Source organism: Dermacentor silvarum, chromosome 6 (assembly GCF_013339745.2).
Source record: "Dermacentor silvarum isolate Dsil-2018 chromosome 6, BIME_Dsil_1.4, whole genome shotgun sequence".
NCBI lineage: Eukaryota > Metazoa > Arthropoda > Arachnida > Ixodida > Ixodidae > Dermacentor > Dermacentor silvarum.
The window spans coordinates 128,705,573-128,718,424 of record NC_051159.1 but is presented as its reverse complement, the minus strand read 5'-3'; the positions used below and the strand labels follow the sequence as shown (position 1 = coordinate 128,718,424).

General features: G+C 45.4%; 1 protein-coding gene across 1 annotated transcript in view; it reads right to left on the bottom strand.

Moving 5' to 3' along the window:
* LOC119455967 (histone-lysine N-methyltransferase 2A-like) overlaps nucleotides 1-12,852 on the bottom strand; it is a 73,078-nt gene that overhangs the window by 41,417 nt on the left and 18,809 nt on the right. Inside the window, exons 8-12 of the mRNA XM_037717521.2 lie at nucleotides 10,746-10,793; nucleotides 6,553-7,096; nucleotides 4,278-4,388; nucleotides 2,901-3,011; nucleotides 1,195-1,335 (exon numbers count right to left, since the gene is read on the bottom strand). Coding sequence (XP_037573449.1) covers nucleotides 1,195-1,335; nucleotides 2,901-3,011; nucleotides 4,278-4,388; nucleotides 6,553-7,096; nucleotides 10,746-10,793 — 955 coding nt within the window. The remainder of the gene's footprint in view (nucleotides 1-1,194; nucleotides 1,336-2,900; nucleotides 3,012-4,277; nucleotides 4,389-6,552; nucleotides 7,097-10,745; nucleotides 10,794-12,852) is intronic.

Genomic DNA, 12,852 nt, shown 5'->3' with positions numbered 1-12,852 from the left:
GGTTACGCTAAGCTTCAACATACCAATATCTTATTTGCACATAATCCAGTATTCAGTTTCACCCTGCTGTACTTTAGGTTAGGTTTGGTTTGGTTAGGTTAAGCTTCAACATACCAAATTATTTTCACTTAAATGTCAACTTAACATCACTTTCAGGGAGTTCTTCCCCCCAAGTCAGCTGACCGCAACACAGAGTCCTTCACGCTCTCCATCACGTTTAAAATTCTATCTTCTTCGAATAACTCCAAAAACAGTTTGCCCTACTTGGACCACTTATGTGTGCATGGCTCCAAGATGCAAAAGCATGCAGCACAGCCATGCCACTACAACCATTATACAAGCCTATGCCTTTACGCTCCTTTGACATTCAGATAGTACCACTCACACAACTATGGTTTCACACACACCAAAAGGGTGGCTGTGGAGCAAATACTACATAAGTGCTTAAATTATTTTTCCTTTAGAGTAATAAAGATGCATAAATTTATTACAATTTCTAGCTTGTACTGCTGGCATCTGTGTTCTACAATTAAGAATATACAGTCGGCGACGTAATTTTTTAAAACCTGAACAGGATTGCGAGAGTGCCTGAAAATGCTACAAAAAATTAAAACAGCCCAGAGAGTTTGCCAAGACAATTGAACTAGTTGGTGCATTTTCAAAGTGCAAGACAAACGTAAGCGTAATAAAAGAACAGATGAGGACCACCGCTCTTTCCTTTGTAGTTTACTCTCGTGCACTGCCTATTATTGCACTTAAGTCTGTCTTAGATTCTGAATTCAGGTGTGGCAATAACTTTTTCGATTTCTGATTGTCCAATTATTTCATGTTCCCCGACAAACATGAATGTTGTCGCGATGCAGTTAAATGCGACAGCAGTGAGCAAACCTTCTGGACATCACCTGCAGTGCTGGCACATAACCACATAAGCATAGATGCAGAAATAAGCAAGGGTAACTGAGTGGCTGAGTGGACCGGGTGACCAACCAATTGATAAGCTTCAATGATTTTAAGAAACATAAGAATGGTGATAGACACCGTCGTCGAGAGCTATAGACTCATTTTGACTACCAGGAAACATTTAGCTCAGTACACGAGCGCTTTCGCATTATGCCCCCTCGCAACGTGGCAACTCCTGCCAGGATTTGAACCCATAACCTTGCATGCAGAAGACAAGGAAAGATATAAACTCACACTGCTCCGGTGTCCACAGGCAATGCAGGCTTGGCACCTAGGGCAGCACCAGCACTCTCGATCCATGCCTGGTTGCGGCACTTCATCAGTGTCAAGGCAGAACCAGTGGTACGGCTCACAGCATACAGTGCAAAACAGCAGCTGTTGGAAGAATCAAAAATCACAATAGAGCTCAAGCACGCAAAAGTGGCTAACAAATGTGCGCGCCTTCACAACGAGAAGCACGGGGCTATCTTACATAGCAAGAGTGTATAGTTGACTATGGTACACTATAGACCACTTATAACGTAACTGCTTATAGTGCAGGACCGGATATATAGTACGGTCTTTTCGGACTCCCATTAATTTTCCCATAGCACTCCATGTATACTCATACCGCTTACAGTGAAGCCGCGTAAGACGAAATAATGGTTATAATGCGGCTTCCGCCGCCGGGAAAATCTCGCCGACAAGGGCATTTTTGACCTGCCGAAGACGCCAGCGCCATCTGGATAAGATGTTCGCAAGTAGGCTACCCGAGTGAGCCGGTGTTTTTATGGTAGAAATGCTGGCAAAAGAGGTTTGTGTTCGAGTTTCCTCGTAACAGAATTACGTTTTCTCGTACATTTAAATAACAGTCTGACGCCACCATGTCTGTAGGTTGTGCTTAAGTTGTACTTTCCCATTTTTCTGACGGATTTCACTGTGAGAAATTCAATTTTTGTTAACTAACACGTTGCACCATGACAAAGGGCCTGCGCGGTCGGGCTGGTTCGGAATTAATTTCTCCTGCACTAACACCTTGCCCCACGCATAGGGCCTGCGCGGTCAGGGTGGTTGCGGATGATTTTTTTCGCCACGGACGACACCGACGCCGACGCCGGATTTTCTGCGACACAAGGCCCTTAACGCTGTCGCGTTAATACTAAAATTTAGTGACAAATATGAAAGAAAAATACATTTTATTGCATGGGTCATGACTGTTCAAAATTTTGCAGGCTTTGATCTGTAGGGGCACTCTGAACAGACATTTGGCTCTAATGTCGCAGCAAGAATGATCTACGCCACAGAAAAACAGAAAGAATCAGCAAGTTTATCAAATATTCACACAACATCAGCCAAATTTTAGTTGCCGTTGCACATTGGTTCTATGAGTGGTTGGCACTTCTGTAAGTAGGCCCGAATAATTGAGTGAGTCCAAAACATAAGGCCCTGAAAAATAGCTCAGGGACTGTGTTCATAGAGAGAGAGAGAGAACAACTTTATTTTTAAAAAAATAGACCCCAGTCCGGGTCCACCATCATACTTTTTTTACTTTCTGCTATAAACTTACAGAAATGAAAATAATAAAATTAGTGATGTCAATACAATGATCCTACATAAAAGAGGTTCTAAAGATTGGGCATTTTGTAGCAAAGTCGTAAACGTTGGTAGGCATGTCTATCTAATCCTAAGCCGATGAAGAAAAGGCAGATTAATTGTCATCTTCAAATTTTTTCACCCAAATCTAATCCTACAAAAGAAACTGAAACATCTACACGGAAGTGCTTGCTGAGCACTACACAATGCCCCGAGCACAGCTGCACTTCTCATTGATCATATAAATGCGGGTGACCCCCTTTTTGTCAACTGTCGTCATGTCAGTGACCGACACTGCAGCTATTTTCTTGAGCACGACAAGCCCAACAAATGTGAAACAGTAAAAGCAGGAAAAAAGCAAACCGCACCTCTTCCTCCCCGGCACTTCCACAGAGAAAGCAGACTGCTTGCACTGCAAACTGCTTCGCCGACACCAGTGGGAACCCTGATGAGATGAGCTTTGACCGCTCATACTCGTCCTGTAAAGAACACAGGTGATGTGAGTACCAGGTAGAAAAGAGTCAAGCAGTGAAGAGCGCAGAAATTTATTACTGATGCGAAAGCGTCAAATGGCCCATTGAGCAAAAAAGCTGGCGGCGTCTGTGGCAGCAAATCGGAACTTAAATTCCCATTGGCTGCGACCCCACGTCCCGAGCGTGCCTCGTGCACTCATAGTATGCGGTGCTGGCACCACAGGCTGCTGCTGCTTGCTGGCTCGGGCAGAACATACCGCTATGGAGTCCGAAGCATCTACATCAGTGGTGGCTCCAGCCTCGGCAGTAGCAGAACATGGCTGTCCACGCCAGTAAACCACAGACAAAGAAGGGAGCGGAAGAATACAGCAAAACGAGCGAAGAGGCAGGCAGCAAAATCCACCATCGCTGTCGACTCTCCCAATACACGGCAGCGGAACAAGTATTAACACAAACTTTACTCGCAGCGCAAAAAACTCGAAGGACTGCTCAGCGGCATTTAATTGGACATTCATGCTTTCGCATTAACAACTCATAAGACATGCTTAGGTGTCCTCGGATTTTTTATTTATATAATAAATGCTGGGGTTTTACATTCCAAAACCACAATTTCATCATGAGACAGCCCGTAGTGAGGGAACTTGGGATTAATTTTGACCAAGTGGGTTCTTTAATTTGCATCTGAATCTAAGTACACCAGCGCTTATGCATTTTGCACCCATCGATATGCGGTCACCGCAGCCGGCCATCGAACCCGCAATTTTGAGCTCACCAGCACAAAGCTACAGACACTACCACGGCGAGCTTATAATGATACGGGTATTTATTCAGTGACTTATTTATTTGCCTATTTATTTATATTCTATTTATATTTATTTTTACAAGTTTATATAATACAAGAGGACCTAAGCAACACCTGAATATTTCCACAACGTGGGCATGCAGCCTAACATTTGGATTTCAAGCCTGTACAAGTAACATGCGAACAACATAGTGTTATACAGTTCTACTGGCTGCAATCACAAGCTGTTATGGAATTTAATGTTTTCTCAAATCCCACGGTCCGTAAACTTCGGCACCAATTGTACTACACGTCAGTGCAACAAGGCACTGACAGCATTAGCCCCCGCAGTACCGAATTGTTGCAGCTGGTGTAGAGTATGCTATGCTACAGGTGGCTTTGTGGGACACCGTAACCTCCGTGCACTGACTGATCAGCAACATGTTTGTACAGAAGTCAGGCCGTGCCCCAGCATGCCAGGAAGTGCTTACCCACAATAAGGCCTGAACCAGGGGCTGGTTTCCATGCCCCACAGACTTCTTGCTCAGCTGCCGAGAAGACAGCGGGTGGTCAACAACCTTGGGCACTAGAGGAGCATACATCTGTAGGACAGTCAAAGAGAGTGCGTCTCAAACGAGTGCTGACCGTATATTCAAAGTAGTACAAGCCCTACCACATGCTTCTCAGATGTAAAAGATGACACTCAGCAAGTACAAAGGATGGGAAACAAAAGATATAAGTTGGTCTCAAATTTCCATACCTGGTATAATTGGCATTAGAGAGTTTTAGCAGACCGGTTTTCAGGTCCTCCAAATAACCCAGTAGCGCAATATTTTTTCAAGTCAGTCATAACTACCGAATGGTCTGTTATGAATGTGAAGTGGGATGGGGGAGAGACATTGCTTGTTTGAATTCCAGGCCCTGCTTCCACGAATATGCTAATCTAGATAAAATATTTACCTCATAAAAGCTACAAAACGTAAAACTGTGCCCACTTTGTCATGTCTCAAGTGTTTACTCAGCAGTGACACTAAAAAAGATTCATTCTAGTGGTCAATCTGAAGCAGGTGTTCCAGCTATGCGGCAGAGAATTTGTTTTCCACCTTTTGTTTCAAATCAATTAACTGTACTTTGCACAGGATTGCCCCCTCTTGCTTCCCTCTCGGTGTATGCATTCAACCAGAAGGTTGATAATGCATGAACTAGGCAGACATCACATACTGGTTGAGATTTGCAAGACGCAAGTTAATTTCTAATGTTCCGACGAGCTGCAACAAGAAAAATATTCTTAAACCTAGCACTGAACGTAAACATAACCGTCTGCTAACCAAAAAAGTTGTCGCAGTTTCACCCGAAAGGCGAAGCATCAATTGCGATAGCAACTTAGTAGAGAGCTATACGGAGTAAGGATAGTAGTTTTATCCGCTGTACAAACTTGGACATGCAGCAGCACCGGCAACACACAGCACTGTTGTCGACGCCGTCGGCGTTTTGCCCGCGTTCGCACAAAATGCGTGCGGCGTTGGTGATTGTTGCCGGAGCCTCTGATATAAATAGGCGCTTGGTGCCGCAGCTATACGTCGCCTCCCTTCCCTGCCTCCGCCCCCCCCCCCCCCCCCCACGGCCTTTCGTGCGTCAGAAGAAGGCGCGTTTGCTCTACATATATGGTGATTGTAAAGAAGGAAAGAGACGCCTACTTCTGCAGCCCTTAAGGGAGCACGGCACAGAACGCGCGTTTGTTCTCCGCCGTGCGTTCACTCCCCGTGAAAGCGCGCGTCCCTCGCGCCCTTTCACTCGCACATACAGCGTTCGGCAGCGCGCGGCGACGATTTCATCTCCATTGACGTCATACGGAACCTCACGCCGACGGCAGAAATCTGCTTTGGAGTGTCCATATAATTGCTATCGCAATAAAACAATGTCAAAGTCACTTTCGTATGAAGAGTATACGAGGGTTTATTTAGCCATGTGCCGGCTCTCCCAAGTTCACGTGTTACGTGGTGCCATTGTGCAAAAAAAAGAAGTTCCACATCCGTCCCCTCTGGCCCCGAGTGCTGCTGGCTAGCACTCCTAGGGCTAGATCTAGTACACATAAATATCCAAGATAGTGGACGGACTGATGGCTGTCGCCATAGCACAAGTGGTGGTGCATCGCAAGTGTAATGCAAAGGTTGTGGGTTCGTCTCCCAACGGTGACAAGTTACCTTTTCGTCCACTTTCATTTTCTGTTTCCTTCGTTATTTTCTACATTTCAATCTCAACCACAGCTAATTACCCCTATGCTTTCCTTGGCTTCATTGCCTGTTCGCTTTATATGGTCACGATTAACAAAAGTCGAGCCCTTCTGTTTCCCTTCTCCATAAAAAACAAATGTATTTTATGAGGTGCACTAATAGGCATGACAAAAAGCTCGAAGTATTACTCCATATCACTGCTGTTGGTGTTTTTCCTTTCTTCAGAGGCCCGTTAATCAATAATAACGAGTGCATCCACTTAAAGCAAATTTTTAAGTCCTTTTCCCGATATAACACACCATTTATAAGAGGTCAATATCCATATTCAATTAACTTTTGTAATTATGACGACTGGTCTGATGCGACATCAATATTCATGTTATTCAGGTCCGAAATTTTTTTCTCCAAGTTCTGCGCCATGTTTCCAGAAAGATAATATAAATTTGGAGGCCTTTAAAACATAGTCATAATTCGTGACTGAAGGGTGCGTTTAGAAGCCTGCAACAAAACTAATCCAGTAGGCAAGCAATACCTTTGCCTGCAGCCTGGCCTCCTTGGCAGCCGCGCTGTTGCTGCCACCAGTGCTGCTGGTGGCAGTACTGGAGCTGCCATTGCTGTTCTCCCAGCTGCCCAGGCTTGCAGTCTCCTGGTCAGCGGGGACGCCACCAGCCGAGGAACCATTCTCTTTGGCGCTTCTCAACTCTTCGGCCTCCCTTCCACAGGGTGCTTCGGTTTTGCACTTGGCTACCGGGGGCTTTCGTGTGGGCTTTTTCTTGGCAAGTCGACTTCCCGGCGTCTTCACTTTCACACTGGCTTTCTCCTTCTGCCTCAGCAGCCGCTTGTACTTGTCCAGCTTGGGCCGGTACCTCTGCACTGGCTTTGGTGGCGGCAGCATCCTCTTTGGCTTCCTCCTCGTTCTCGTCTTGGTCGCCGGCTTGTCGCCGACTTCCTCCTCAATCTTGCACGACTCCAAGGGGCTCCTCTGACTCTGCTCTGATGCCAACTCTACCTCGCTCGCTTCGCGCTGTGCAGAACGGTTCCACGACTTCAGGGACAAGTTCGAGCAGCGCCTTTGCCTGGGAAAACGAAACCGCACTTCAAGTTTCTGTTCAGATCCTCACTATACTCCCATTTCATACATAGCAGCTAACGCTACTAAGGCTCTTAGACATTTTTTACTGCTTGCATTCGCGTCCAAAAATACAGCGCGACATATGAAAGCAGGATATAGGTATGCATCATGTGATTTGGTGTAACATTAAGCATGGTATAACATTTATACCACAAAAATAATTATTTCGTAGTAAGCATTGCAGATCTGAACCTATTACCACCAAACCAGCGGAGTGAGACATTTCTGCAACCAGAGCTACAGTGCAGCGCTTAAGCTCACGACCAAAACGTGCTTCAGTAAAACTTGATTCATTCGGATTTCACAGGACCGAAATAAATGTCTGATATAACGGAATGTTGAATTATCAAGAAAACAATAAACAAATGCTTACTACATCAACACAATTTTATTTACTGAATGAATTGGCAAACCCTGTTTTTATTTTGCACAGAATCAGTGCGGAAGCTGCAATTCTCATTATCTGAAGACTGATTAGCGTTCGCAAGCGCCATAACCTCGAGACTTCCTTCACAGTGCGGTCTTAATCCGAGAGACGCATTTCATTATCGTGTGCACATTCTGATTATTTTTTCGCCAGTGAACTGGTCGCCAACAAATTGTGCCCATCGCAATGTAGCCCGCATTCATCCTCGACATCTTCGGCGCTGTTTGTAGCATTGCGCGCGCAGCTATTGCACTGAGTCAAAACAAAACTACTGTTTGCCGCAACTGCTGCAGACGAAACCACGGTCACTATCAACGCTTCATTTTCTATGTTTGCCAGAACATTTGTGAAAGCACACTACAGAATTCCGAACAATCGTAAAAAAGACGAAGTCGCAACCCCCTAACTCGAACTCAACTCGACATGACGGCTCACCAGTCGAATGAAATTTCTATTTGTGCAACAGCTGCTGGACATTTTGGTTGCGCCAACGAAACACGGCGCCACCATTGTCTTATCGCATAGCCGCATTCCCTGACATAGCCGGTGAAACAGCTTTGCATGCGAAACTACTGCTTGCCGCAACCGCTGTCGACGAAACCGCGGCCGCTATCGACGCGATCATGGACGGCGATCTTGCGGTTCAGAAGGCAGGCGGCTGACGCACGCACCAAGTCAAAACGAAACTACCTTTCGCTGCAAGAAGTGCGGACGAAACTGCGGTCGCTATCGACGCTGCCATGGGAGGCGACTACGCAGTTGTGAAGGCACGCAGCCGACGCGCGCATCGAGTGAAAACGAAACTACTATTTGCCGCAACCACTGCGGACGAAACTGCGGTGGTTATCGACGCAATCAGAGATAGCGACTACGCACTTACGGCGGCACGCGGCTAGCCGCCAACGCGGTGTTACGCGCGGCGATAAACGCAAGAATAAAGGCTTTAAAGGCACAATTAGGCACGAAGCGCTTCGGCGTTGCTGTCAGTCACGTGCCGCGTACGATTGCCGCTGAGGACCACGGCGATGCGGACTGCGCCGCTTCGTTTCGGTTGGACGCTACGCCGTTCTTGCTCTTCTGCGGCGCGCATTTGCGGTGCTCCGCGTTTTTTTTTTTCCTTCAACGTATAGGTCAGTGCGCACGCTATCGGCACCTACCCTATCTACAAATAGGAGAAAGGCGCATGGTGGTAAGTTACGGCCTCCGAGATTCAAGTGCGAAAGCTTAGGCGCGCTGCCCGTTCTCAGAGGTTGGGTGGCTACAAGCTGCTTGCGTATTTATTGTGCAGTTCGCGCGTTGCTGTTACGCTCTGTGATGTGCTTTTTGACACTCGGGCATGGGTAATGGAGGTTCTTTGAATCAAGCGCACCTCGTGTTCGCCGTTTTAGACACTTGTCGGGAGCGGGACCAGGGAAAATTTATCAGTGGCTCGCGGAACCCCGAGCAGGGGCCTGCGGAACCCGTAGGTTCCGCGGAACCCACTTTGAGAACCCATGCATTAAGTACTTTTGCGGTGTACATTTTGTGAAGCACACTACAGAATTCAGATACAATCGTAGACGGCAACCACGCAGTTCTGAAGGCACACGACTGACGTGCTCACCGAGTCAGAATGAAACTATTTGGTGCAACAGCTGCGGACAAAAACATGGTTGCGATCGAAGCGATCATGAATGGCGCGACCAGGATCTGAAGGCATGCGGCCGACAGGCACACCAAGTCAAAACAAAACTACTGTTTTTCGCAACCACTGCGGACAAAACCGTGGTCGCTATCGACGCGATCATGGATGGCAACTATGCAGTCATGAAAGCATGCGGGCCAACGCAGTGTTATACGCGGCGGTAAATGCAAGAATAACGGCTACAAAGGCACAAACATGCATGAAGCATTCCTCAAACGATTTCCTGTAATTACTATGGTGATGTGGACTCCTGCGGCTTCATTTCGGTTGGACGGCAGCGCCACTTTTGCTCTTCTGTGTCGCACATTTGCACTGCTCCGAGAGTTGTCCGAATTAACTGATGTGCAGCCAAATATGTCCAAATTAAGGAGAGTTCAATTTCATTAAATAATGCACACACCTGCCGGAGCCAGAGGACGAGTCCAAATCATCTGATTTTCCGAATTAACAAGATTTTACTGTAGTAGCATGTCGTATATGCGAGCACAGAGGTGCATAAACAACATGTAATTTGACACAGCGTTACATCCACACATCGCAGCTGTAATATATGAAGTAGTATATCCAATGGGAACATAATACATAGGAGTCAATTGGTTTTAGGTCGGGACCGTGATAATGCGACATAGAAGCCGGGAAAATAAAACAGCGATGAATGTACGAACGGGGTTCCACTGTATTTGCTATTTTAGGCAACATTCACAAAATAGCGATATGAGCAATCGTTACTAGCAAACACAAGACTGCATTATATCCAACACCTGAGCGGTGCGCTGTGCGTTACAAAGTGAGGTGCTGACGGTGGCGTCGGCGCCTAAAAAAATTTGACACCTTCCATTGGCACAGGAAGAATGTTGATTTCCAAGGTTTCCATTGCAAACAGTACCGGGACGCTTACAACATTTGAAATCCCCCCTCCCCCCACACACACACACAAAAAGTTTCGAAATTAGTGCCGACCCAACATGGAGTATTTTCAAATGTATTTTTGAAGCTTCTGCTATTGAGGCTACACAGTGATTTGAACAAACACACTTACCAGTAAGTGCATTCTAAAGCGAGTGTCACTAGACCTTTCCGCGTGACCAGCCTGCAAATAACACTAACGACAAAGTGCGCTCGCTCAAAGTGACACTAAGTTTGCCCATCTGACAGGGATACAACATGCTGGCACACAACATTTTCATTCCCACTACTTGCCAGGCAATCACCATAAGTATAATACACATTTTAAAATAGCGTAAGAGAGCAGTCGTTGACGCCTAGAAATGCACTACTGCCATTGAAACTGCCATTGAAACAGCCAGTGACTGTAATGCTTCTCATTGCAGTTAAACAGGCACATCCAGTTCAACTGCTTCAGCCAATTAGAACAGACTCTTTGCCTCCGTGGTGATGGGATTGGAACACTGCCCTCGGTTGCAGATTTTAACTGACATTTGTGAACTCAACGAGACAGTAAGTGAAGTAAAAAGTACTCACAGGCACGCCTGTTTCAGAAGGTTCTTTCCACCAAATTTCTTCTTGTCCCTGCAAATGGTCAAGACATAAAAGTGTTTTTTGTACAGGGACAGCTGAGAGGGGTGCATCAGACATGAACAAGTGCACTTACAATGATGAAAAAATAACCATGGGCAAGCAATAAAACAGTTAATAAGGCACAAATGAGAAATATTAGGTTACATTCCTAGACTGCACCTCCAGAATACCAAGCCGATGAGTCTTATACCCCTGTCACACGGCACATGTAATGTCATTCCAGTAAATGACATTCATACGGAATGTAATTGCGGTCTTGCGTTCCCAGCCTACACGGGTAAACAAAATGGCATTTGCAATTGACGGCAATGTTTATCAGCAGGCTGCTGTGATACCGAAACCTTACAAATTGTGCTTCTTGGTTACATATTTTCACTATATTGTTAGCAATACAATGGTAAACATTGGATGGTTATTTGAAAATATATTGCATTTCGTTTTACCTTATCGATTTAGTAATTTTTTGCCAAGCCCCTGTCGTCGAGATTACACAAGTCGCGCGTGAATGAGTTCGGGAAACTCATTCAATGGGTGAATGCCATTAGTTGCGAATGTCATTCCCTGTGCCCGTGTAGAAACAACAAAAATGGCATTAACGCATAATCTCATTCGCTGCGAAGGACATTACACGTGCCATGTGACAGGGGTATTACAGTGAACGGAGGCTTGGAAAGTCGGAGACGACACAAAAATGATAGACAGGTGGCAAAGCACTTGATGTCCCAACACCAGTGCCAATGTGTAGCCATGAATTTTGGCAGTGTCCGTTAGTGGTTAGTTCATTGTTTAAGAACAACACTGCGTTTTAAAGCAACCAAGGACTCAAACAAGGATCTTTTAAAACCTCCACACCAGCACAAATACTTTTTTAAACAATTAAGCATATGTTTTCAGCACAGAAATTTTAATAAATAGAAGAGCTGCAAATGCAGAACTAAAGCAAACTCTAAAATTGATTTTTTCTTTATGATCTCATTACAGATTTGATGCCTGCTTCCACTCTGTAAGCTGGCAGAAACTATGTTTGAAGATCAAGACTGAGACGACATAGGCATAATGCAACACCAACTATAACTCTAACGTTGCAAAACGAAATACAGTAGACTTCCATTATTTCAACTCCGCTTAATTCGATGCCAACCGAACATCCCCCCCTGAGCTCATACATATCTATCCGACCAAAGTTTCGTTATTTCGGTCCTAAAATTTGCGTTCACCGGATAATTCTAACTTGGCTGGTGATCATGCCCGCGCCCAACCTCAATGGTGACCGCAGTGGTGACACCAATAGCGGCAGCGCCCGTCTTGGCAGCACTTATGGTACGGTAATTGCGTCATACACGTGCCGTCTTCCGTCGAAGACGCCCATTTCTGGCCTGCCTCAGGAAGATTTTAAAGCAAAAACAATAGTTCACAATGAATTATTATGGTATTTACCCGATTCTGAAGCATGCCGTTTTTGTTTGTTTGTTTTTCAGACGAAAATTCATTTGAAAATTGCTTGCGTGGTACAATCAAATACAAAACTAGAGACTAACGAAACCAAAACAGCGTTTGCAAGTCTACAGTCAAAGCCAGCCTAGCCAGCGGCATCGCCATTGCTATTACAAGATGGTGACCATGGATGGCAACAGTGAGCTTGCTCATAGCATGACGACAACAATGCCCTGCTTTCAGTCTGATTATGAAAGCACATTCAAATGAGGTTATTTTACATGTTAAGCTAGTGGCAACAAGTCGCGTCCCACATTCTTGGCATTCCAGAGAATAGCATGCATCGCAGGACAAAGCAGCAAAGTCTAGGCATGGGCAACCATCCCGTTTGTAATTGTTGCGGAGTCGTTTGATAAATGCGGAACATCAAATGCGCTATGAACCATACGGAGGACAAGATATTATGGTTCTTCGTAGAGAGCGTTAAAGTGGTGACGATAGATATTAAGTTAATAAAGTTCCATTCTATGAAGGTAAAGTTAACTGATTGATTTTATTTATTAATTTTTTAATTTAATGCCAGAATCGGAGGCATGTTACATTTTTCTTAAGAAGT